Below are 27,549 nucleotides of genomic sequence, written 5' to 3'. Positions count from 1 at the left end.
ATAGATGGCATTGCCTCATCTGAGGCACACGCACACAAAAATTTCCACACCGCTGAGCCCTGGAATGATGGCACTGTGGTGGTGGCGTCAGCAGCTGACGTTGAAGGGCATGTTGGCTGGCTGTCCATAGGTGGTGATACATGCCGCTGGACACTGCCAAGAGCTGTTTCTGATGACCATCTCCCCCTGCTTCTTTCAGCAACTTGTCTCCTCCTACTACTCTGTGACTACCCCTCTGAACTGTCCCCCTGGTCGTCATGTCTATTAGGATCCCACGTGATATCCATGCCAGTATCATCATCATCATATTCATCCTCCACAGCTTCACTTGTATCAGACACCTCATAAACTGCACCAACAGCAGGTACTTCATCATCCTCCTCACACCTTACGTCCATAGTGACGCCTAACTCAGACATATGAGGTGGTGTAACTTGCTTAGTGCCTTCATCTTGTTGTAACAATAATGGCTGTAAATCAGTTAATTCCCCACCAAATAACTCCTCCGAAGTATCAAATGTAGCGGATGTGGTGCTTGTAGTAGCGCTGGTGGCGGCGGAAGATGAGGTGTTCAATAGTCAACTACGTCCTGACAATCTTGGGAGTTGATGGCACGTGACTTCTTCTGAGCACTGTACTTTGGTCCAGGGCCACACGAAATCACGTCAGCACGACCTCGAACAGACCTGCCGGGTGGCCTGCCTCTGGGTCTGCCTCTGCCTGTTGTTTTGTCCATATTGGGGGGGAAGAAGTGAAAGGTATGCACTGACTTGACTAATACAATGTGCAGTCACACAGGTGCAGTGAAAAGGTATGCAGGGACTGGTATCAATACAATGTGCAGCTGTCACACACACAGGTGCAGTGAACAGGTATGCACGGACTGGTATTACAAATGTGCAGCTGTCACACACACAGGTACCGTGAACAGGTATGCAGTGACTGGTATATAAAACTGCGTGCTGTCACACAGGTGCAGTGAACAGATATTCACGGACTGGTATCAATACAATGTGCAGCAGTCACACAGGTCAGGTGCAGTGAACAGGTATGCACGGACTGGTATTACAAATGTGCAGCTGTCACACACACAGGTACCGTGAACAGGTATGCAGTGACTGGTATAGTGTAATGGTTAAGGGCTCTGCCTCTGACACAGGGGACCTGGGTTCGAATCTCGGCACTGCCTGTTCAGTAAGCCAGCACCTATTCAGTAGGAGACATTCGGCAAGTCTCCCTAACACTGCTACTGCCTATAGAGCGCGTCCTAGTGGCTGCAGCTCTGGCGCTTTGAGTCCGCCAGGAGAAAAGCGCGATATAAATGTTCTGTGTTTGTTTTGTTTGTTTGTTTGTTAAAACTGCGTGCTGTCACGCAGGTGCAGTGAACAGGTATGCACAGACTGGTATTACAAATGTGCAGCAGTCACACAGGTCAGGTGCAGTGAACAGGTAGGCACTGAATGTGCTGGGCCTGGCACAGTATAGCAGTTAGCAAGGGCCAGCTGCAACAGACAGGGTTGTAGATGCAAGTGTCAGTGGGTCACACAAAAAATAAAAAACGCATCACAAGAACATTAGCTCTCAAAAGAGCTGTTTTGGGGTGCTTTTCAGCAACAAATATCAGCAAGGAGTAGAAACTAAGAAATAATGTATTTTTTCACTTTTTTGCTTCAAAGGAAACCAGGGTTGAGTTAGGATATAAAGTTTTATACATACCTGGGGTTTCCTCCAGCCCTATCCACATGGATCGCTCCCAGGCCGCCTTCCTCAGTCTTCTCCCTCTTTGGTACCAGGTCCCATAACTTCTTCTCTATAACTAGTCGCGGCCAGTTTTAGGCATGCGCAGTGCGCTTCCTCTGTCTCTCCAGCTGAGAATAGTACTGCGCCTGCGCAGTACTATTCTCCGCCGGGGAGAGACGGAGGGAACACACTGCGTATGTTCAGACTGGCCGTGACTGGCCGAAGTTACTGCACCCGGTACTGAAGAGGGAGAAGACTGAGGACGGCGGCATGAGAGTGATCCGTTCTGATGGGGCTGGAGGAAGCCCCAGGTATGTATAAAACTGGTAGACTTTAAAAAGCATAAAAAATAAAACCATTCTTGGGGGGAAAAAACTTCCCAAAGAAAGACTAGTTTCTTCTGAAAAAAAAAAACCGCTATATGTATCTCTTAGTAGTGAGTGGGAAAGTTATTGCTGATTGAATAGGGACATAGCTAAAATGTCAAAACTGCTCTGGTCCTTAAAGAGAAACCGTGACCAAGAATTGAACTTCATCCCAACCAGTAGCTGATACCCCCTTTCCCATGAGAAATCTTTTCCTTTTCACAAACGGGTCATCTGGGGGCTCTGTATGGATAATATTGTGGTGAAACCCCTCCCACAGTGTGATGTCAGGACCATGGTTATGACATCACACTGTGGGAGCCTTGTTGCATTGTGGGAAATAACAGCTGTTTACAGCTGTTTCCAACTGTCAAAAAAAAGCAAGCAGCATCTCCTTCCACTGACATCAGCAGTAAAAATTTCACCATGTGATAAATGACAGAATTTAAATCAGGGAGAGGAAAGACTTTACAATGGGCAAACTGAATAAATAATTTATACACAATTATTGTAGAAATGAAGCACTTTTTTATTACTTTATTTTCACTGGAGTTCCTCTTTAAGGGGGTTTTATATGTCGGTACTGAAGTGGTTAATTCCTTTTGTTTAACTAAGATCATATGGTATTTATGGTATTTGCGGACGTTTGTTTTTCTTATGCAATGTTTTTTTTTTTTTTTTGCACTAATGTTACGGATGTAGTGCTTATGTTTAAATAGCATTTATGAGGATCTCAAAAGCCTCTGGATCATCCAGAGGCTCTAAACTGGTATGTAACTCTCTCCACAAACATTGTTGATTTTTTCCACTTTTAGTGAAACAACTCTAAGCAGTAGATCACTGCATACTGTTTTCATAGGATATTGTGTGTGTCACCTTTCTCACCACTGTTAAACAGTGCTGTTTGCGCAAAGACTAGGCACACATGTACATTTGAAGTCCTTTCAGCAGTGGCGGCTCCAGAAAATTTTTTTAGGGGGTGCTATGCAGGTGCTGGACCAATTTCCGGGGGAGCTGACGACCTGCGTCGCGTGAAGCGCGCCGCGTCAAAAAATGGGTGTGGCTACAACCTGCGGCGCGGCGAAAAAATGGGCGTGGTCATGACCGGATGAGGGCGGGGCTAACTGTAATTTAAAGTGAACCCAGGGTGAGAGTGATATGGTGGCTGCCATATTTATTTCCTTTTAAACAATACTAGTTGCCTGGCAGCCCTGCTGATCTATTTGGCTGTAGTAGTGAACTGAATTACACCAGAAACCAGCCATGCAGCTAATCTTGTCAGTTCTGACAATATTGTCAGAAACCCCTGACCTGCTGCATGCTTGTTCAGGGTCTATGGTTGAAAGAATAAGAGGCAGAGGACCAGCACGGCAGCCAGGCAACTGGTATTGCTTAAAGGGAGATAAATATGGCAGCCTCAATATTATTCTCACCTCGGGTTCCCTTTAAAAGTGCAACGCAAAGACAGAGGGCCCAAGTTTTGGTGAACCTTTTCCCAGAAAATTCACATAATTGTGCAGGTTTTCTCAAGAAAATACACGTAATGTGAGCAGATTTTAACAAAAAACACGTCCAATGACCCCAATATGCACAATCGGTATCAGATATGGCTCCAATATGCACAATCGGTAGCAGATATGGCTCCAATATGCACAATCGGTAGCAGATATGGTCCCAATATGCACAATCGGTAGCAGATATGGTCCCAATATGCACAATCGGTAGCAGATATGGTCCCAATATGCACAATCGGTAGCAGATATGGTCCCAATATGCACAATCGGTAGCAGATATGGTCCCAATATGCACAATCGGTAGCAGATATGGTCCCAATATGCACAATCGGTAGCAGATATGGTCCCAATATGCACAATCGGTAGCAGATATGGTCCCAATATGCACAATCGGTAGCAGATATGGTCCCAATATGCACAATCGGTAGCAGATATGGTCCCAATATGCACAATCGGTGGCAGATATGGTCCCAATATGCACAATCGGTGGCAGATATGGTCCCAATATGCACAATCGGTGGCAGATATGGTTCCAATATGCACAATCGGTGGCAGATATGGTCCCAATATGCACAATCGGTGGCAGATATGGTCCCAATATGCACAATCGGTGGCAGATATGGTCCCAATATGCACAATCGGTGGCAGATATGGTCCCAATATGCACAATCGGTGGCAGATATGGTCCCAATATGCACAATCGGTGGCAGATATGGTCCCAATATGCACAATCGGTGGCAGATATGGTCCCAATATGCACAATCGGTGGCAGATATGGTCCCAATATGCACAATCGGTGGCAGATATGGTCCCAATATGCACAATCGGTGGCAGATATGGTCCCAATATGCACAATCGGTGGCAGATATGGTCCCAATATGCACAATCGGTGGCAGATATGGTCCCAATATGCACAATCGGTGGCAGATATGGTCCCAATATGCACAATCGTTATCAGATATGGCCCCAATATGCACAATCGGTAGCAGATATGACCCCAATATGCACAATCGGTAGCAGATATGACCCCAATATGCACAATCGGTAGCAGATATGACCCCAATATGCACAATCGGTAGCAGATATGACCCCAATATGCACAATCGGTAGCAGATATGACCCCAATATGCACAATCGGTAGCAGATATGACCCCAATATGCACAATCCGTAGCAGATATGACCCCAATATGCACAATCGGTAGCAGAAATGACCCCAATATGCACAATCCGTAGCAGATATGACCCCAATATGCACAATCGGTAGCAGAAATGACCCCAATATGCACAATCGGTAGCAGAAATGACCCCAATATGCACAATCGGTAGCAGAAATGACCCCAATATGCACAATCCGTAGCAGATATGACCCCAATATGCACAATCCGTAGCAGATATGACCCCAATATGCACAATCCGTAGCAGATATGACCCCAATATGCACAATCAGCATCACCTGAAAAAGAAAAGAAAAACCCATTTACTCACCTACAGCCAGAAGACCTTCTTTCCCGACCTCCTGTCCCGGGAAAATGGCCACCCGAAGCCATGCACTGCAGACTCGAAGTCTGCAGAACAGGGCTCCGGGCGGCCATCTTACCGTAGCCCTGCCTGCTGCTCCGTGCTGCCGCTGTGTGAACTGACTTGGCGTCTTTTAGACGCCTGAAGTCAGTTCACTCCAGGGGGTGCTTTGGGGGTGCTTGGACAATTCTAGGGGGTGCTCGAGCACCCCCTTGCACCCCCCTGGCGCCGCCCCTGCCTTTCAGTGGACATAGTCCACATGGGAAGTGCATTGTGACTACATTTCACCACACCCAAGTGCTGGAATTATGTACAAAGTGGCTGGATGGTGTAATGGTTAAGGGCTCTGCCTTTGACACAGGAGACCAGGGTTTGAATCTTGGCTCTGCCTGTTCAGTAAGCCAGCACCTATTCAGTAGGAGACCTTATGCAAGTCTCCCTAACACTGCTACTGCCTATAGAGCGCGTCCTAGTGGCTGCAGCTCTGGCGCTTTGAGTCCACCAGGAGAAAAGCGCGATATAAATGTTATTTGTCTTGTCTACAAACAACTGAATGCATCATTCTGGTTCCTGGAAAGGATGTGTGCAGTCAGGTAACCATACTGCACACCTTTTAATTTCCAGAATAAGTTTTTTTTTTTTGGTGTTGTAAAAAAAAATAAGTGTATTTTGTACATTTGAGCAGCACTTATTCTAACAATTGTATAAACATCTTACATTTTTACAGGGACAAGTTGGACCAAGAGGTCCACAGGGTGCACCAGGCAATCAGGTAAGACATTACATACTATCACATATCTCTGAGTTACATATTAATGAGAATATGTGTGTGCGCGTGTGTGTGTACATGTGTATGTGTATGTATATATATATATATATATATATATATATATATATATATATATATATATATATATATATATAGTGGGATGCAAAAGTTTGGGCAACCCTGTTAATTGTCATGATTTTTCTGTATAAATTGTTGGTTGTTCCGATAAAAAATGTCAGTTAAATATATCATATGGGAGACACACAGTGATATTTGAGACATGAAATTAAGTGTATTGCATTTACAGAAAGTGTGCAATAATTGTTTAAATAAAATTAGGCAGGTGCGTACATTTGGGCACTGTTATTTTATTGATTCCAAAACCTTTAGAACTATTTATTGGAACTCGAATTGACAGTGACCCCTGACCTACATACACAGGTGAATCCAATTATGAGAAAGAGTATTTAAGGGGGTCAATTGTAACTTTCCCTCCTCTCTTGTAGCAACATGGGGGTCTCAAAACAACTCTCGAATGACCTAAAGACAAAGATTGTTCACCATCATGGGTTAGGGGATGGATACAGAAAGCTGTCTCTGAGATTTCAGCTGTCTGTTTCCACAGTTAGGAACATATTGAGGAAATGGAAGACCACAGGCTCAGTTCAAGTTAAGGCTCGAAGTGGCAGACCAAAAAAAATCTTGGATAAACAAAAGCGATGAATGGTGAGAACAGTCAGAGTCAACCCACAGACCAGCACCAAAGACCTACAACATCATCTTGCTGCAGATGGAGTCACTATGCATCGTTCAACCATTAGGCACAATTTACACAAGGAGATGCTGTATGCGAGAGTGATGCAGAGGAAGCCTTTTCTCTGCCCACAGCACAAACAGAGGCACTTGAGGTATGTTAAAGCACATTCGGGCAAGCCAGCTTCATTTTAGAATAAGGTGCTGTGCACTGATGAAACTAAATTTGAGTTATTTGGGCATAACAAGGGGTGTTATGCATGGAGGAAAAACAACACAGCATTCCAAGAAAAACACCTGCTACCTACAGTGAAATATGGTGGTGATTCCATCATGCTGTGGGGCTGTGTGGCTAGTGTAGGGACTGGGAATCTTGTCAAAGTTGAGGGATGCATGGATTCCACTCAGTATCAGCAGATTCTAGAGACCAATGTCCAGGAATAAGTGACAAAGCTGAAGCTGTGCCGGGGCTGGATGTTTCAACAAGACAACGACCCTAGACACTGCTCAAAATACACTAAGGCATTCATGCAGAGGAACAAGTACAACGTTCTGGAATGGGCATCTCAGTCCCCAGACCTAAATATAATTGAAAAGCTGTGGTGTAAGTTAAAGAGAGCTGTCCATGCTCGGAAGCTATCAAACCTGAAAGAACTAGAGATGTTTTGTAAAGAAGAATGGTCCAAAACACCTTCAACCAGAATCCAGACTCTCATTGGAACCTACAGGAAGTGTTTAGAGGCTTTAATTTCTGCAAAAGGAGGGTCTACTAAATATTGATTTCATTCCTGCCTAATTGTGTTTAAAGAATTATTGCACACTTCCTGTAAATCCAATAAATTTAATTTCACTTCTCAAATATCACTGTGTGTGTCTCCTATATCAGTGATGGATAACCTTGGCACTTCAGCTGTGGTGGAACTACAAGTCCCATGAGGCATTGCAATACTCTGACAGTTCTAAGCATAACTTGGGGAAGCAGAGGCATGATGGGATTTGTATTTTTGTCATAGCTGGAGTGCCAAGGTTAGCCATCACTGTCCTATATGATATATTTAAGTCAAATTTTTTATTGTAACAACCAACGATTTATACAGGAAAATCATGACAATTAACAAGGTTGCCCAAATGCTCACACCCCACTGTGTATATATATATATATATATATATATATATATATATATATATATATATATATATATATATATATATACTTTAACCACTTTACCTTCCCCGGCCGAGTATATAAGTCCCTACAAAACACCCCCTTTACCTTGCAGGGACGTAGCTCCTCGTCCTCCTGCTCGCTCACTGATTGTTAGCAGGGAGATTAATGAATGGGAATGCAGTCCCCATTCATGAATCTAAGTCCCCGTGTCAATGATTGCCGGAATCAATGAGATGCCGCAGTCATTTGTATCTTCCGAAGTAACACAGCCACGCATTACTTCCTATTCACATACTTATAGTAAAAGTACACCTAAATACATTTATTTTAATAAAAATACCCACACTTACATTTAAAATTAACTCCTTCCCTCCCAAACTCTTCCACATATACCCAAGTAAATTTTTTGAATTTTAAAAACAAAACAAAACTGACAATGAAAAAAAAATAGTTACCGTAGGGACCAAACTTTTTTAATATGTATGTCAAGAGGGTATATTACTGTTATTTTTTTAAATTATGGGCTTGTAATTAGTGATGGACGCAAAACTGAAAATGCACCTTTATGTCCAAATAAAATATTGGCACCGTAAATTGTACTAGGGAAATATTTTAAACGTTGCAATAACAGGGACAAATGGGCACATAAAACGTGTGGGATTGCCAGCACTTCTGGGAGTCTAGGGGTACTACAAGCCCGTGCTTCTGGTGGCTGCGACCGGGGTCTTACTGCACGTGCCACCGAACAAGTTTCATCTGCCATGCTGGTGCTCGCCAATTCACCAGGGGATAAAGCAGTACTGGTTGCAGGTCCAGGATGTGCTGTGCTGCTGGTGTATGCCTCACCATGAAATCCTAGATCACCGCTAGCACCACTCTGCTGCTCTTGAGGTTGATCCTGCGGCACTTATGGTCCACTGACATGGGGTTGGGTATGCCTGGCACTAGCAGGGACCTCAACCTCGTCATCAGAACGATCGATCAGAGAGCCACTGCTGTCTACATGTTCGTATTCTGACCCGGATGATTCGTCGGATGAGGCGTCCCAATCACTCTCACCCGACTCGGCCAGAATCCTGTAGGCCTCTTCCAGGGAATACCCCTTTCTTGCCATTTTGGGCTGCTAAATTTAGGAGGTATTCCTCTGAGACTACCCAGGAAAGCGAGCACACCTACCCAGCAAAAAGGAGTGCTTGTGAAGTAAAAAGCTGCGAATGCTCAGTTTTGATTTAAAAAAAAAAATCAAAACTGATCTTTAGAGCGCCGCAGCTATTGTATTGTGTTGTTGCGGTGATCAGAAAAGAAATTTTCTGTCACTGCGGTGGCGCGGGCTGAACGCAAGTGCGGCCGAATGATCAGGCCTGATTGTACACTGTGTTTTTAGTGGAGCCTACACTAAGGTGACCCTAACTTACTGATATAGATCAGACTGCAATCAGTACTGATCACTTACAGATACTATATTACTATATGCTGGTTAGCGACAGTGATGACGCTAATCAGCGACTAATTAGTGACTGCAGTGTGGGGGGCTGGGCGCTAATTGACGCTAACTACCTAACAAAGAGGCCTAGCTAACTAATTTGCCTAACTGTTAATACAGGGAGGAAGGATTAGGCGTCCGCAGAGGGCTGATTGAGGCCTTGTTCACATCATACGCGCTTCCGTGCGGATATGGAAGCGCGTATGATGTGCTGAAACGCAGGAACGGCAGAAGGGCATAGACTGCCCTTCTACCGTTCACATCTACTGCGCTGCGCAGCAGTACGATGCGCTGGAAATCGCTTGCGTACTGCTGCCTGCATTTTCCCCGCAAGTGCAGAGCTGATCCCATCACTGTCAATGGATGGGATCAGTAGTGCAGCGGGCAGCGGCGCAGATGGCGTGCGATCAGATGCACTGCGTTCGGATCGCATGCCATCTGCGCTCCTCAGATGTGAACGAGGCCTAATGGTGGCCATACATGGTACAATAAAAACGTTTGATTATCCCCTTTATTCGATCTAAATGATCGAATCGAATTAAAGTTGAAATTTTTTTTTTTGATCAAGAAATTCGAACGATTATCCCGTTTTTTCGAGAAAAATCAGATCGGACATGCTGGAAAAATCTTTATATTCGATCTAACAGAATAATCGAACTAAATGATCTAATCGAAAAAAAATGAAAAATTGTACCATGTATGGGTACCCTGAGGCCTGATATGATGAGTAAGAGTGATAGTTGATGATCAGGGGATGAAAAGAAGGCTGTTTACAAGCCTTACACAAGGGAAAATAAGAGGTAAACAATAGCATGGGGGGAGGTAATCAGAGGGTGGTCTGAGGGGGATCTAAGGGCAGGGGGGGATGATCAGGTGCCTGCAGAGGGCTGATTAGGGCCTGATCTGATGGGTGAGTGACAGTTGGTGATCAGGGGATGAAAAGAAGGCTGTTTAGAAGCCTGAGGGGAGATCAGAGGGACGGTGACCATACGTCCCGCTTTACCCGGGACGTGTCCCACCTTCGGGGGGCGCTGTCCCAGGCTGCATGAGGTCCCAGGAAACGTCCCGCTTTTAGCAGCGGGATGTCCCGGCCTCGGGACTCTGGCCACCGTACTGAATGAACTAGCCGCAGCGTCTCATAGACGCTGTGCTAGTTCATTCCCCGCAGCCCCGCTCCAGTAGCCTGCATTGTCCTCCGGCAGGCACAGGCAGAGCAGGACTACGGGAAGATGGCGTCCGGAGGCAGAGCCCTGTACTGGAGGGGGGGTGTGTGATCAGGTGCCTGCAGAGGGCTGATTAGGGCCTGATCTGATGGGTGAGTGACAGTTGGTGATCAGGGGATGAAAAGAAGGCTGTTTACAGGCCTGAGACAGGGGAGATCAGAGGTAAACAATAGCAGGGGGGGAGGGTTATCAGAGGGGGATCTGAGGGCAGGGGAGGTGATCAGTAGCCCGCCGAGGATTGATTAGGGCCTGATCTAATGGGTGAGACTGACAGGTGGTGACAGGTGATCAGGGGATGAAAAGAAGGCTGTTTACATGCATTAGACAGGGGAGATCGAAGTAAATAATAGCGGGGGGGGGGGGGGGGGGCATCAGAGGTAAGTCTGAGGGGTATCTAAGGGCAGGGGGGTGATCAGGAGCAGCCCACAGGTTGCTGATTAGGGCCTGATCTAATGGGTGAGTGACAGGGGGTGACAGGTGCTGACAGGAGGTGACAGTGAGTGCTTAGGGGGGAGAGCAGATGTAAACAATCACTGGAGGAGGCGGGGGGGGGGGGGGGCGGTGATCAGTGGGATATCTGAGGCGATCTAGGAGGTCAGGGCACTAATAGCGTATGTGTGTTACTCACAGGGCTGCCGTCCTCTGTGGTGGTCGATCGAGCAAAGGGACCACCAGAGGAGGAGGCAGCCAGTATAATACAGGTTGTTTACTAAACAACCTGCATTATACTATTCCTATTGGCCAGATCGTTTATTCAAAGCTCGCCGGTGCTGCTAATTGGCTGCCGGGCTGATGACGGATGAATGCCGGGCAATGCATGCACGCACGCGATTGCCCGCAAAACACCGCCCCAGGACCTGACTCCAATCAGCGTTAGGCGGTCCTTGGCTGCTGCTCATTGGCGGGATGCAGACGTTATGTGTTTAAAGTGTATTTCCATGTTTATTACCAATTATTATCCGCATTTAAAGTGTTAATTTAACTTTAAAATAGATTTTCTCAAAAAACTAAAAGTTCTTTTTGAATTTTTTTTTAAGTTGTAGCCCTTTCTAACCTTTATAATCCATGCAATTTTGGGGATTGTTACATGTGTGGGGGCTTTGCTATTAAAGCTACAGATTACAGATTTTACAGGCAATCAGTAAGAAAATCAAACTCTAATTCGCAAGTTCGTTTCAAATCCGGATCGCAATCACGGCTATCCGGATTTGGATTCCGCCGTTGCCGGATTTACTCGAATTCGTGATCGGCGGAATCTAAACACCACTGCTGAAGAATAGGCTGTGTACTCCCAGTCTACTGCACAACAAATACAAATGTACTCAGATGTTTATACAGTATAATGCTTTAAAGATCACAAACACATACATACAAGGTGATAATTGGAGCCACTGCTGACCTGTGCACATCTTTCTTGCATCCCCTTGGCTGCTGCCAACTCACAGGATGGGAGGCCTGTGAGTACATTTCCCACTTATCTTCATTAGTATTCACTGCTATGCTGATAACTCAGAGTTAAAGAGTACCCAGTAAGCTCATAGTGAACCAGAACTCCTAGGAGTGTGTAAGGCAGGGGTAGGGAACTTTATTAATCATGGCTGTGGTGTCAGAATCCTGCAATGCATTGTGGGACTTGTAGTTCCTTAACAGCTGGAGAGCCAAGGTTCCCTACCCCTGGTGTAAGGGGATACAATGGACTAGAGGCCTGCAGTGGGTCGGGTACCCGAAATGCGGGTCATGTGGGGGTACCCAAATTGCGGGTACTGCGGGTGCAGTTTGGGTCGTGGGTAGAGAGTTGCGGGTGCAGGTCGGGTGCGGGTCTGCGGGTGCGGGTCACGGGTAGTCAAAACGAGCATAAAATAATTCTGTATCTTTTGCCTTCCCAAAATCTGTGAATGCTGACACCAAAATACTTTCTTGCTGACTTTTTTTACTACTTCTCATCTTTAATGCCAACAGACTCCTTCCTGCTCTAAAGTTGAGACCTCCCCTCCCCCCATACTAGTGCATATAACTGGGAACTAGTGATGGGCGAACATCCAGATGTTCGGGTTCGTGAACGTTCGGCCGAACGGTGTCCCGAAGTTCGGTACGTTCGTGCCGAACCCCGAACATAATGGAAGTCAATGGGGACCCGAACTTTTCTGCTTTGCAAAGCCTCCTTACATGTAAAATACACCAAATGTTCAGGGTATGTGGACAGGGGGGGTGGGTATAAGTGGAAACTATTTTTTTCCGAAAGGACCTTATAGTTTTTGAGAAAAACGATTTTTAAGTTTCAAAGGAAAAATGTCTTTTAAATGCGGAGGAAAATGTCAGTTTTTTTGGGCACAGGTAACAACAATCTTGTATTATTTTCAAAGCAAAGCAATGAGTTTTGTCGCCATGCAGTGATTAATATAATAGAAAAGAGATATTCCGGAAAGTGGCAACACTAAGCCATCACAGATGTTCATGGTCCTTGGTCGGGGAGTGTTGCGTAGTCGTTTCCAATCCACAAGTGATTCATTTTAATTTGTGTCAGACGGTCTGCATTTGCTGTGGAGAGGCGGATACGCCGATCTGTAACGATGCCTCCGGCAGCACTGAAACAGCGTTCGGCCATAACGCTGGCTGCAGGACAAGCCAGCACCTCTATTGCGTACATTGTCAGTTCGTGCCAGGTGTGTAGCTTAGAGACCCAATAGTTGAAGGGTGCAGATGGATTGTTCAACACGGCTACGTCATCTGACATGTAGTCCTTGACCATCTTCTGCAGGCGAGCGGTGTTAGAGGTGGAACTGGGCAATTGCTGTTCTGTGGGCTGCTGCATGGGTGTCAGAAAATTTTGCCACTCCAAGGACACTGCCGATACCATTCCCTTGTGGGCACTAGCTGCAGCTTGCGTTCTTTGTTCCCCTCCTCGTCCTGGGTTTGCGGAAGTCAGTCTGTCGGCGTGGAACTGGCTAGAGGAGGAGGATGTCAATCTCCTCTCTAATGTCTCCACAAGGGCCTGCTGGTATTCTTCCATTTTGACCTGTCTGACAGTTTCTCCAATGAGTTTGGGAACATTGTCTTTGTACCGTGGATCCAGAAGGGTATAAACCCAGTAATCCACATCGTCCAGAATTCGAACAACGCGCGGGTCGCGTTCGATGCAGTCTAGCATGAATTGAGCCATGTCTGCCACAGTCCTAACAGAATCCTCATCATGTTCTTCTGAGCTTGACGCACCCTCATCATGATCACCAGCATCATGCCGTCGCCCACCTTCTTCCTCGTCTTCTTCTGCTGTCCATTCCCGCTGAATCGTGGAAGTCCAACGTGCACCGCTCTGTCCCTTGGCAGTGGGGGCGTCCAAGTCCTGCTCCAACTCCAGCTGTTCCTCGTCCTCTTCTTCAGCATAGCTGGGAGGACCAGCGTTTCCTAAGGCAGATTGCCTGATGTTGGTATCATCATCACGCTGATCGTTGTCCTCTTGAGATTCCCCCACTTGCATCCTGACTGCGGCTTCCTTGATCTGCAGCATTGATTTTTTCAGAAAACACAGCAGTGGTATCGTAATGCTGACTGAAGAGTTGTCACCGCTCACAAGCAACGTGGATTGCTCAAAATTTTGGAGGACTTGGCAGAGGTCCAACATGGTGGCCCAATCAGATCCACAGAAGCTTGGTAGCTGTCCGGATGCGCCTCGGTACTGCGCCATCATGTACTGGACCACTGCACTCTTCTGCTCGCAAAAGCCTGCTAGCATGTGCAGCGTCGAATTCCAGCGCGTGGGTACGTCACACACCAAGCGATGGTTCGATAGATTGAACCGCTCCTGCATCTTGGTGAGTCCCTCCGAAGCGGTACTGGACTTTCGGAAATATTTGGCCACTCGTCGCACCTTCAACAGAAGATCTTCCACACCTGGGTATGTCCTCAGGAACCGCTGAACAACTAGGTTCATAACATGTGCCAGGCAAGGGATGTGTCTCAGCTTAGCCAACTTTAAAGCGCGAATGAGATTGCTCCCATTGTCACACACAACATGCCTGGTTTCAGGTCCAGCGGTGCCAGCCACAAATCGGTCTGTTCCTTGATTCCCTTCCAAATTTCTTCACCTGTGTGCTGCTTATCTCCAAGGCAGATCAGCTTCAGTAAGGCTTGCTGACGCATGGCAACAGCTGTGCTGCACTGCTTCCACGACGACCCTAATGCTGGGTTACCGATGCCGGATGAGGTACCGCTTTGAGAGGCGTTGGAGGAGAAGGAGTCAGTCGAGGTAGGTGCTGCTGTTATCTCTGAGGGACGCCGGTCCAGCAGTTTGCGGCGTGGGCAACACCCGCGCCGTAGCCGGTGAGGAGTCGCTGCCAGGCCCCACAAGGTTCACCCAGTGCGCCGTCAGGGAGATGTATCGACCCTGGCCAAAGGCACTCGTCCAGGTGTCTGTGGTGAGGTGAACCTTGCAGGCAACGGCATTTTTCAAGCTTCTGGTTATTTTGCTAACCACGTGCTCATGTAACGCTGGCACTGCAGAACACGCAAAATAGTATCGGCTGGGAACCACGTAACGTGGGATGGCCAGCGCCATCATGCGCTTGAAGCTGTTTGTCTCCACCACGCAATATGGCAGCATTTCGCAGGCCACAAACTTGGCTATGCTGGCTGTTAGTGCCAGAGCCCGGCGGTCATTTGCTGGCAATTTTCTCTTGCGCTCAAACATCTCCAGGACAGACAACTGAACCGTAGGATCGCACACTGAAGGACAGTTGGTTGTTGATGTCGTGGTCGTTGAAGACTGGGAAACGTCAAGAGGACTGTTGCGTAAACTGACATCGTCGTCTACTACGGCTTTTGAGGAGGGTCTGGTGACAACGGAGGCAGTGTTGCTGGGGGCTGGAAGCGAGCCGCTACCCTGGCCTTGCGCGTTTGACCACAGTGCTATGTTTGGCTACCATGTGGCGGCGCATGCTGGTGGTGGAGAGGTTGTTGATATTTTTCCCCCTGCTCAGTCGGGTCCTGCACACCTTGCAAATCACCATGGTAACATCCTCCCTGCAGTCTTCGAAGAAAGCCCATACTTTTGAGCTCCTGCTTTGCTGGCGAGTTTGTTTCGTGCCTCTTTGGCGTCTCACTTCTACGGCCACGCCTGTTGTGTCCGAAATACCCCACCCCCGCCTACTTTGTGGCACACGGTGAACTCTTGCAGCAGTGGATTCTGCAGCAGACTCATCTGTACTGCTGCTATCCCGACGGCGAGGTTCTACTCGATAATCCGGGTCTGTGTCCACATCGTCCAAAACCTCCTCTTCCATCTCCTCATCTGTGACTGTGTCTGTGTGCAGTGGACTAGAGCTCCCCAGAACACCCTCTGCGCACCTCACTCCCATGTCTTCAAGATGTTGGACCTCCTGCAATTCCAATTCCTGCGCACATTGATCAGGGATTTGGGTGTCTTCGTCCTCGCCTTGCATTTCAGTGAGTGGTGCAGTTTCCTCAAACAATGGTTGTGAATCCGGGCACAACATTTCTGGCTGTTCCATTGTTTGTGGGGGTAGGAGTGGGAATAGCTCCTCCGAAGAGGCCATTGTGTCCAGAAATAATTGTTCGGACTGGTTATTCGGCCATTGTGTGCATGGTGTAGCTGCTGGTTGTGTCTAGTGTTGGGCGAACACCTAGATGTTCGGGTTCGCGAACGTTCGCCGAACATCGCCGCGATGTTCGGGTGTTCGCGCCGAACTCCGAACATAATGGAAGTCAATGGGGACCCGAACTTTCGTGCTTTGTAAAGCTTCCTTACATGCTACATACCCCAAATTTGCAGGGTATGTGCACCTTGGGAGTGGGTACAAGAGGGGAAAAAAAGAGCTTATAGTTTTTGAGAAAATTGATTGTAAAGTTTCAAAGGAAAAACTGTCTTTTAAATGTGGAAAATGTCATGTTTCTTTGCACAGGTAACATGCTTTTTGTCGCCATGCAGTCATAAATGTAATACAGAGAAGAGGTTCCAGGAAAAGGGACCGGTAACGCTAACCCAGCACCAGCAGCAGCACACGTGATAGAACAGGAGGAGGAGGCGCAGGAGGAGAAGGCCACGCTTTTTGAGACACAACAACCCAGGCCTTGCATGAGGACAAATAGCGTGCGGATATAGCAATGCTTTTTGCCGCCATGCAGTCATAAATGTAATACAGATGAGAGGTTCAATAAACAGGGATCGGCAACGCTAACCCAGCAGCAGCAGCACACGTGATGGAACAGGAGGAGGCGCAGTAGGAGAAGGCCACGCTTTTTGAGACGCAACCCAGGCCTTGCATGAGGACAAAAAGCGTGCGGATATAGCAATGCTTTTTGCTGCCATGCAGTCATAAATGTAATACAGATGAGAGGTTCAATAAACAGGGACCGGCAACGCTAACCCAGCAGCAGCAGCAGCAGCACACGTGATGGAACAGGAGGAGGCGCAGGAGGAGAAGGCCACGCTTTTTGAGACACAACATCCCAGGCCTTGCATGAGGACAAAAAGCGTGCGGATATAGCAATGCTTTTTGCCGCCATGCAGTCATAAATGTAATACAGATGAGAGGTTCAATAAACTGGGACCGGCAACGCTAACCCAGCAGCAGCAGCACACGTGATGGAACAGGAGGAGGCGCAGGAGGAGAAGGCCACGCTTTTTGAGACGCAACCCAGGCCTTGCATGAGGACAAAAAGCGTGCGGATATAGCAATGCTTTTTGCTGCCATGCAGTCATAAATGTAATACAGATGAGAGGTTCAATAAACAGGGACCGGCAGCGCTAACCCAGCAGCAGCAGCAGCAGCAGCACACGTGATGGAACAGGAGGAGGCGCAGGAGGAGAAGGCCACGCTTTTTGAGACACAACATCCCAGGCCTTGCATGAGGACAAAAAGCGTGCGGATATAGCAATGCTTTTTGCCGCCATGCAGTCATAAATGTAATACAGATGAGAGGTTCAATAAACAGGGACTGGAAACGCTAACCCAGCAGCAGCACACGTGATGGAACAGGAGGAGGCGCAGGAGGAGAAGGCCACGCTTTTTGAGACACAACAACCCAGGCCTTGCTTGAGGACAAATAGCGTGCGGATATAGCAATGCTTTTTGCCGCCATGCAGTCATAAATGTAATACAGATGAGAGGTTCCGTAACAAGGGACCGGCAACGCTAAACCATCACAGATGTTCATTGGTCATGTTACTTGGTTGAGGTCCTGGAGTGTTGCGTAGTCGTTTCCAATCCAGGATTGATTCATTTTAATTTGAGTCAGACGGTCTGCATTTTCTGTGGAGAGGCGGATACGCCGATCTGTGATGATGCCTCCGGCAGCACTGAAACAGCGTGGCAAGCCAGCACCTCTATTGCGTACATTGCCAGTTCGTGCCAGGTGTCTAGCTTCGATACCCAATAGTTGAAGGGTGCAGATGGATTGTTCAACACAGCTACGCCATCTGACATGTAGTCCTTGACCATCTTCTCCAGGCGATCGGTGTTGGAGGTGGATGCGCACGCTTGCTGTTCTGTGGGCTGCTGCATGGGTGTCAGAAAATTTTCCCACTCCAAGGACACTGCCGATACCATTCCCTTTTGGGCACTAGCTGCGGCTTGTGTTGTTTGCTGCCCTCCTGGTCGTCCTGGGTTTGCGGAAGTCAGTCTGTTGGCGTACAACTGGCTAGAGGAGGGGGAGGATGTCAACACAAGGGCCTGCTGATATTCTTCCATTTTGACCTGTCTGACTCTTTCTTCAAGCAGTTTTGGAACATTGTGTTTGTACCGTGGATCCAGAAGGGTATAAACCCAGTAATTGGTGTTGTCCATAATGCGCACAATGCGTGGGTCACGTTCAATGCAGTCTAGCATGAATTGAGCCATGTGTGCCAGAGTCCTGCCAGAATCCTCATCATCCTCTTGTGAGCGTTGTGATAGTTGTTGTGATGCATCATAGTCGTCACCTTCTTCCTGGTCTGCTTCTGCTCACCATTTGCGCTAAATTGTGGAAGTCCAACGTGCACCACTCTGGCCCTCGTCAGTGGTGGCAGGAAATTCCTGCTCCAACTCCAGCTGTTCCTCCTCCTCTTCTTCGTCATAGCTGCTGGGGCCAGCGTTTCCTGAGGCGGATGGCCTGATGTTGGTACCATCACGCTGATCGTTTTCTCCTTCAGATTCCCCCAGTTGCATCATGACAGCTGTTTCCTTGATTTTCAACATTGACCTCTTCAGTAAACACAGCAGTGGTATGGTAATGCTGACTGAAGAGTATTCACTGCTCACAAGCAACGTGGATTGTTCAAAATTTTGGAGGACTTGGCAGAGGTCCAACATGTTGGCACAATCGGATCCACAGAAGCTTGGCAGCTGTCCGGATGCGCCTCGGTACTGCGCCGTCATGTACTGGACCACTGCACTCTTCTGCTCGCTGGATTTGTGAGGGTTGTTGTCCTGGACAACATGGGCGGTATTGAGTGGGTTTTCTTGGGTGCTCCCCTGTGGCCTGTACGTGAACCGTCAGGGGAAACACCTCTTCCCTTGCCCCTCCCTCTTTCACCGGATTTCTTCCTCACTTCACTTATCCTTAAAGTACACGCTGACTGGCAGCAGTACAGTGGCAGTACAGAAATGCTATACAGTGGTGGGTGAGCGGTGTACCACTATTCCCAGCAGCGACACAGAGCACAATGCTATACAGTGGCGGGTGAGCGGTGTACTACTGTTCCCAGCAGACACAGAGTGGCAGTAAACACAATAATGCTATATAGTGCTGGGTGAGCGGTGTACACAGAGTGGCAGTAAACACAATGCTATATAGTGTGGCTGAGCGAGCGGTGTACTACTGTTCCCAGCAGACACAGAGTGGCAGTAAACACAATGCTATATAGTGTGGCTGAGCGAGGTACACAGAGTGGCAGTAAACACAATGCTATATAGTGTGGCTGAGCGAGCGGTGTACTACTATTCCCAGCAGACACAGAGTGGCAGTAAACACAATGCTATATAGTGTGGCTGAGCGAGCGGTGTACTACTGTTCCCAGCAGACACAGAGTGGCGGTAAACACAATGCTATATAGTGTGGCTGAGCGAGGTACACAGAGAGGCAGTAAACACAATGCTATATAGTGTGGCTGAGCAAGCGGTGTACTACTGTTCCCAGCAGACACAGAGTGGCAGTAAACACAATGCTATATAGTGTGGCTGAGCGAGCGGTGTACTACTGTAACCAGCAGACACAGAGTGGCAGTAAACACAATGCTATATAGTGTGGCTGAGCGAGGTACACAGAGTGGCAGTAAACACAATGCTATATAGTGTGGCTGAGCGAGCGGTGTACTACTGTTCCCAGCAGACACAAAGTGGCAGTAAACACAATGCTATATAGTGTGGCTGAGCGAGCGGTGTACTATTGTTCCCAGCAGACACAGAGTGGCAGTAAACACAATGCTATATAGTGTGGCTGAGCGAGGTACACAGAGTGGCAGTAAACCCAATGCTATATAGTGTGGCTGAGCGAGCGGTGTACTACTGTTCCCAGCAGACACAAAGTGGCAGTAAACACAATGCTATATAGTGTGGCTGAGCGAGGTACACAGAGTGGCAGTAAACACAATGCTATATAGTGTGGCTGAGCGAGCGGTGTACTACTGTTCCCAGCAGACAGAGTGGCAGTAAACACAATGCTATATAGTGTGGCTGAGCGAGGTACACAGAGTGGCAGTAAACACAATGCTATATAGTGTGGCTGAGCGAGCGGTGTACTACTGTTCCCAGCAGACACAGAGTGGCAGTAAACACAATGCTATATAGTGTGGCTGAGCGAGGTACACAGAGTGGCAGTAAACACAATGCTATATAATGTGGCTGAGCGAGCGATGTACTACTGTTCCCAGCAGACACAGAGTGGCAGTAAACACAATGCTATATAGTGTGGCTGAGCGAGGTACACAGAGTGGCAGTAAACACAATGCTATATAGTGTGGCTGAGCGAGCGGTGTACTACTGTTCCCAGCAGGCACAGAGTGGCAGTAAACACAATGCTATATAGTGTGGCTGAGCGAGGTACACAGAGTGGCAGTAAACACAATGCTATATAGTGTGGCTGAGCGAGCGGTGTACTACTGTTCCCAGCAGACACAGAGTGGCAGTAAACACAATGCTATATAGTGTGGCTGAGCGAGCGGTGTACTACTGTTCCCAGCAGACACAGAGTGGCAGTAAACACAATGCTATATAGTGTGGCTGAGCGAGGTACACATAGTGGCAGTAAACACAATGCTATATAGTGTGGCTGAGCGAGCGGTGTACTACTATTCCCAGCAGACACAAAGTGGCAGTAAACACAATGCTATATAGTGTGGCTGAGCGAGCGGTGTACTACTATTCCCAGCAGACACAGAGTGGCAGTAAACACAATGCTATATAGTGTGGCTGAGCGAGGTACACAGAGTGGCAGTAAACACAATGCTATATAGTGTGGCTGAGCGAGCGGTGTACTACTATTCCCAGCAGCGACACAATGACTGGGGGGACCCTGGCTAGCGTGGCTGGAGCGCGAACTACCCTGCCTGCCCACCCAAAGCTAAACCCACAGACAAATGGCGGAGATATGACGTGGTTCGGGTATTTATTTACCCGAACCACGTGACCGTTCGGCCAATAAGAGCGCGTTCGGGTCCGAACCACGTGACCCGTTCGGCAAATCACAGCGCTAGCCGAACGTTCGGGGAACGTTCGGCCATGCGCTCTTAGTTCGGCCATGTGGCCGAACGGTTTGGCCGAACACCATCAGGTGTTCGGCCGAACTCGAACATCACCCGAACAGGGTGATGTTCTGCAGAACCCGAACAGTGGCGAACACTGTTCGCCCAACACTAGTTGTGTCACCGTTGTGCCCACTGGCTCCTTGTAACTGGCAGAGGACCTCGTGCGTGACAAGGATGTGCTGGTGCTGCTGCTGCTTAACCCGCTACTGGACGCTTGAGAGGTCATCCAATTCATTATCCGGTCCTGCTCTTGTGGATTAGTGAGGGTTGTTTGTCTGGCACACATGGGTGGTATTGAGTGGGTTTTCTTAGGTGCTCCACTGCTGCCTCTACGTGAACCGTCAGGGGAAACACCTCTTCCCTTGCCCCTCCCTCTTTCACTGGATTTCTTCATTATGGTTGTACTGATCCCAGCAGTACACGCACACTGACTGGCAGTACAGTGGGAAAAGACAATGCTATATAGTATGTTATAAACTGGTGACGGACGGAAGTACTACTGATCCCAGCAGTACACACTGACCGGCAGTACAATGGCAATAGAAGACAATGCTATATACTATGTTATACACTGGTGATGGACGGAAGTACTACTGATCCCAGCAGTACAGTGGCAATAAAAGTCAGTGCTATATACTATGTTATACACTGGTGATGGACGGAAGTACTACTGATCCCAGCAGTACAGTGGCAATAGAAGACAATGCTATATACTATGTTATACACTGGTGATGGACGGAAGTACTACTGATCCCAGCAGTACAGTGGCAATAGAAGACAATGCTATATACTATGTTCTACACTGGTGATGGACGGAAGTACTACTGATCCCAGCAATACAGTGGCAATAGAAGACAGTGCTATATACTATGTTATACACTGGTGATGGACGGAAGTACTACTGATCCCAGCAGTACAAACTGACTGGCAGTGGCAGTACAGTGGCAATAAAAGTCAGTGCTATATACTATGTTATACACTGGTGATGGACGGAAGTACTACTGATCCCAGCAGTACAGTGGCAATAAAAGTCAGTGCTATATACTATGTTATACACTGGTGATGGACGGAAGTACTACTGATCCCAGCAGTACAGTGGCAATAGAAGACAATGCTATATACTATGTTCTACACTGGTGATGGACGGAAGTACTACTGATCCCAGCAGTACAGTGGCAATAGAAGACAATGCTATATACTATGTTCTACACTGGTGATGGACGGAAGTACTACTGATCCCAGCAATACAGTGGCAATAGAAGACAATGCTATATACTATGTTATACACTGGTGATGGACGGAAGTACTACTGATCCCAGCAGTACAGTGGCAATAGAAGACAATGCTATATACTATGCTATATACTGGTGACGGACGGAAGTACTACTAATGGCAGCAGTACACGCTGACCGGCAGTACAGTGGCAATAGAAGACAATGCTATATACTATGCTATATACTGGTGATGGACGGAAGTACTACTGATCCCAGCAGTAAACGCACGCTGACTGGCACTACAGTGCAGTGGCAAATATAGTATAGGAGGCTGGGGGGCCCTGGCTAGCCTAGCTAGTGAGAGAGAGTCTAACCTGCCTGCCTACCCAAAGCTAAACCCAAACGCAAGTGGCGGAGAAATGACGCGGTTCGGGTATTTATTTACCCGAACCACGTGACCCACTCGGCCAATCGCAGCGCGAGCCGCGTGTTCGTGCCCGAACCATGTGACCCGCTCGGCCACTCACAGCGCGAGCCGAACGTTCGGGGAACGTTCGGCCATGCGCTGTCAGGCCGAACATACGTTCGACTGCATGGTCGAACACATGGCCGAACACCACGAGGTGTCCGGCGAAGCCCGAATCGAACTCGAACAGCCCGAAATCCAGGCGAACCCGAACAGACGCGAACACTGTTCGCCCAACACTACTGGGAACATGCCAGTGTGAGATTGAAGGTGTGTTTTTTACAGATGGCCAGAAATCACTGGGGCATGCTCTGTTAGAGGAAAAGGTGTGATAGGAAAGCTCTGTATGTTAGTGACTGGGGATATTTGAAAGGACAGGAGCTAGAGAATGTTCTGGCATGTTCTCTAAAGCTGGAGGAAGGAGGCAGAGAAGCACATGACAGATAGAGAAGCACATGCCTCATGTGACAAGATCTGCAGACAGTCTAGCTGCATCCAGAGCCATCTAACACACACAGGTATGTCATAGCTCCCATCTGTCCCTCTTTAGGAGGGACAGTCCCTCTTTGGGAGCCTTGTCACTCTGTCCCTTTTTCCTCCTCATTTGTCTCTCTTTCAAGACTTTGTCCCTCTTTCTATGTAAATATATATATATTTATCTACTAAAAATGTTTGATTGACTCTAAACTTTATTCAGAGCCTTTAAATTGATATATTTCTTGTTTTCAAATGTTAATATGAAGGAAACTGAACCAGGATAGAAGGGACCAGTGTGGGTTGAATTATAAAACAACATATTTTTCTTATGAAATTTTTATGGTATGCGTGACTAGGGGTGTGTCAGGAGCGTGATCAGGGGTGTGGCAGGGGCATGGCTTAAGTGTCCCTCTTTCTCATCTCAAAAACTTGGGAGGTATGGTATGTTTTTGCTGCATATGACAAGAATAATTAAATACAGGATTTTATCAGACAGATACAAGACAATGAGACAGATTTTTCAACACACTGTGCATGCAAAATGGAAGGAAATCTATTGCAAAAGTGAAACAATTGATGTGTTTTGGTTATTTTCTTTTGGTTGTGATAAATCTGCTCCAGTTAACTTTAATTCTGATTGGTAAGTCCTGAGTAGGTGTGCATGTACAGTATATTTGTTCTTCCAAGTTAGCGGAAATTGATTTTTATTGTTTTTTTTTTCACAAAGTGTCATTTTCCGCTAACTTGTGACAAAAAATAAAATCTTCTATGAACTCACCATACTCCTAACAGAATACCTTGGGGTGTCTTCTTTCTAAAATGGGGTCATTTGTGGGGTTCCTATACTGCCCTGGCATTTTAGGGGCCCTAAACCGTGAGGAGTAGTCTTGAAACCAAATGTCTCAAAATGACCTGTGAAATCATAAAGGTACTCATTGGACTTTGGGCCCCTTAGCGCAGTTAGGGTGCAAAAAAAGTGTCACACATGTGGTATCGCCGTACTCAGGAGAAGTAGTATAATGTGTTTGGGGTGTATTTTTACACATACCTATGCTGGGTGGGAGAAATATCTCTGTAAATGGACAATTGTGTGTAAAAAAATAAAAAAAAATTGTCATTTACAGAGATATTTCTCCCACCCAGCATGGGTATGTGTAAAAATACACCCCAAAACACATTATACTACTTCTCCTGAGTACGGCAATACCACATGTGTGACACTTTTTTTGCAGCCTAGGTGCGCTAAGGGGCCCAACGTCCTATTCACACGTCATTTTGAGGCATTTGGTTTCAAGACTACTCCTCACGGTTTAGGGCCCCTAAAATGCCAGGGCCGTATAGGAACCCCACAAGTGACCCCATTTTAGAAAGAAGACACCCCAAGGTATTCCGTTAGGTGTATGGTGAGTTCATAGAAGATTTTATTTTTTTGTCCCAGGTTAGTGGAAAATGACACTGTGGAAAAAAAAATTTCTGCTAACTTTTGACAAAAAATAAAATCTTCTATGAACTCATCATACACCTAACGGAATACCTTGGGCAATCTTCTTTCTAAAATGGGGTCACTTGTGGGGTTTCTATACAGCCCTGGCATTTTAGGGGCCCAAAACCGTGAGCAGTAGTCTAGAAACAAAATGCCTCAAAATGACTGTTCAGGGGTATAAGCATCTGCAAATTTTGATGCCAGGTGGTCTATGAGGGGCCGAATTTTGTGGAACCAGTCATAAGCAGGGTGGCCTCTTAGATGACAGGTTGTATTGGCACTGAAGTGCAGGAAGCGCAGGATGTCCTCAAATCGTGACCTGGACATGGCAGCAGAGAACATGGGCATGGGATGTATTGGGTGCGTAGACCAATAAGACCGCAATACATTCTTTTTGACTAGACCCATGTTAAGGAGAAGGCCCCAAAAAATGTTACGTTCAGAAACTTGGAGTAGCTTCCACGGAAAAGGGTGGGCATAGTAGCTTCTTGGTGTAATGATCGGTGTAACACAGAGAGGATCGGATTACCGGTGATCTGCAGTATCACTGGGAATACAGATATATACCAGATTATTGATGATCTGCAGTATCACCGATAATCAGATATATTTGCTAACCTCTGGACACCTGAGTTGAGTAAGAGTGTTTGGTGCAACAGTAATACTTTAGAGGACTAAGCCTCAGGAGGGAGTACAGAGCAGTAAGGAGTACTGCACAAATTCCTTCCGAAGACCTGGTTTCTCCCGGGGGGAGGAGTCAGGGTGAGCGTAGGAAGGACAAAACGAGAGTGACACTCAGAAGGGAGTGTCACTACCAGGACTGGGAACCGCCTCTAACAGTAAGGTCGGTTCTCGAGGTCGGACAAGCCAGGTCGTTACCACACAGACAGATAAAGTACAGATTCAGGAGACAGATGCGGAGTCTAATAAACAAGCAGGGTTCGGCAACAGGGTATCAGAAATATCGAGGTACAGAATCAGGAGTCAGATGCAGAGTCTAAGGGCGAGCCGGGGTTCGGCAACAGAGTATCAGAATAGCAAGGTACAGGATCAGAGTTCAGAAGAATAGTCAGGCAAGCAAAAGGTCATAACAGATAATCACAATCAAACTAGTACTTTAGACTATCAACAGAATCTAGCTAAGTGTAGGATTACAGCTCCTGCTGGTCCCGGCACACTTTGGGATCTGACTCAGGTCTGAGTGCTACCACGTAGTGATCGCAACGCCAGACACCAGAGGAATGACCAGCAACCAGTATATATACTCTAGCGCTCTCCAACGCCTCCCCTAAGTGCTGGACCAATGTGAGGTGGTGAAAGAGTCAGCTGACCAGCCAGGTCAGCTGACTTTCTTCTGGCTGCCATATAAGCTCTGTCTCTCAGCACGCACGCGCGTGCGCGTGTCAGTCTGAACCTGTGTGGACTATGAGTCCCAGCCACACCAAACATGTCTTGCACTGTATGCGCTGAATCGGACGCGGGGCCCGCCGCACTGCTTTCTGAGCAGGCGGCGGCTTCCCCGCGTTCCCCCATGCTGTCAGTAACCTTGTCTTGCGCGGAATCTGCCGCGTCCAACGCGGACTCTGCCGCTCTGCCCATGCGGCATGCGGCGGTTTCTCTGCGTTTCGCCACCATGTCAGAAACAGCCGCCTTACCCTGAGTGTTTGCGGCTTTTTTTCCGCGTTTCCTCACACTTGGATTGGCGGTTGCGTATTGTGTGGCATAACGGTTGGTCGTTACAATTAAGTCGTACCAGCAGTGATCAGAAAAGAAAAATTCTGTCACTGCGGTGGGGCGGGTGAGGATTTGGCCGGGTGATCAGAAGACCGCAGGGGGGCAGATTAGGGCCTGATCTGATGGATAGGAGTGCTAGTGGGTGACAGGAGGTGGTTGATGGGTGTCTCAGTGGGTGATTAGAGGGGAGAATAGATGCAATCAATGCTTTGGGGAGGTGATCGGAAGGGGGTCTGAGGGGGATCTGAGGGTTTGGCCGAGTGATCAGGAGCCCACACAGGGCAAATTAGGGCCTGATTTGATGGGTAGGTGTGCTAGGGGGTGACAGGAGGTGATTGATGGGTGTCTCAAGGTGTGATTAGAGGGGGGAATAGATGCAATCAATGCACTGGGGAGGTGATCGGGGTATCTGAGGGCGATCTGAGGGTGTGGGCCGGTAATTAGGTGCCCGCAAGGGGCAGATGAGGGTCTGATCTGATGGGTATGATGGGTAGCAGTTACAGGTGGTGACAGGGGGTGATTGATGGGTGATCAGTGGGTGATTAGAGTACAGATGTAAATAATGCACTGCGGAGGTGATCAGAGGGGGTCTGGGGGGCTATCTGAGGGTGTGGGCAGGTGATTGGGTGCCCGCAAGGGGCAGATTAGGGTCTGATCTGATGGGTAGCAGTGACAGGGGGTGACGGGGTGATTGATAGGTGATCAGTAGGTGATTACAAGGGAGAATATATGCAAGCAATGCACTGGCGAGTTGATCAGAGCGGGTCTGGGGGGATATTTGAGGGTGTGGGCGGGTGATTGGTTGCCCGCAGGGGGCAGATTAGGGTCTAATCTGATGGGTAGCAGTGACAGGTGGTGACGGGGTGTTTGATGGGTGATCACTGGGTGATTAGAGGGGAGAGC

The 27,549-nt window shown here is 47.7% G+C and overlaps 1 protein-coding gene across 1 annotated transcript in view; it reads left to right on the top strand.

The window, feature by feature from the left end:
* COL5A2 (collagen type V alpha 2 chain) overlaps positions 1-27,549 on the top strand; it is a 1,703,177-nt gene that overhangs the window by 313,992 nt on the left and 1,361,636 nt on the right. Inside the window, exon 7 of the mRNA XM_068247348.1 lies at positions 5,866-5,910. Within this exon, the coding sequence (XP_068103449.1) occupies positions 5,866-5,910 (45 nt within the window). The remainder of the gene's footprint in view (positions 1-5,865; positions 5,911-27,549) is intronic.

The sequence above is a fragment of the Hyperolius riggenbachi genome, chromosome 7 (genome assembly GCF_040937935.1).
Source record: "Hyperolius riggenbachi isolate aHypRig1 chromosome 7, aHypRig1.pri, whole genome shotgun sequence".
In the NCBI taxonomy this organism is placed as follows: Eukaryota; Metazoa; Chordata; class Amphibia; order Anura; family Hyperoliidae; genus Hyperolius; species Hyperolius riggenbachi.
This window is presented reverse-complemented; position numbering and strand designations above follow the sequence as displayed.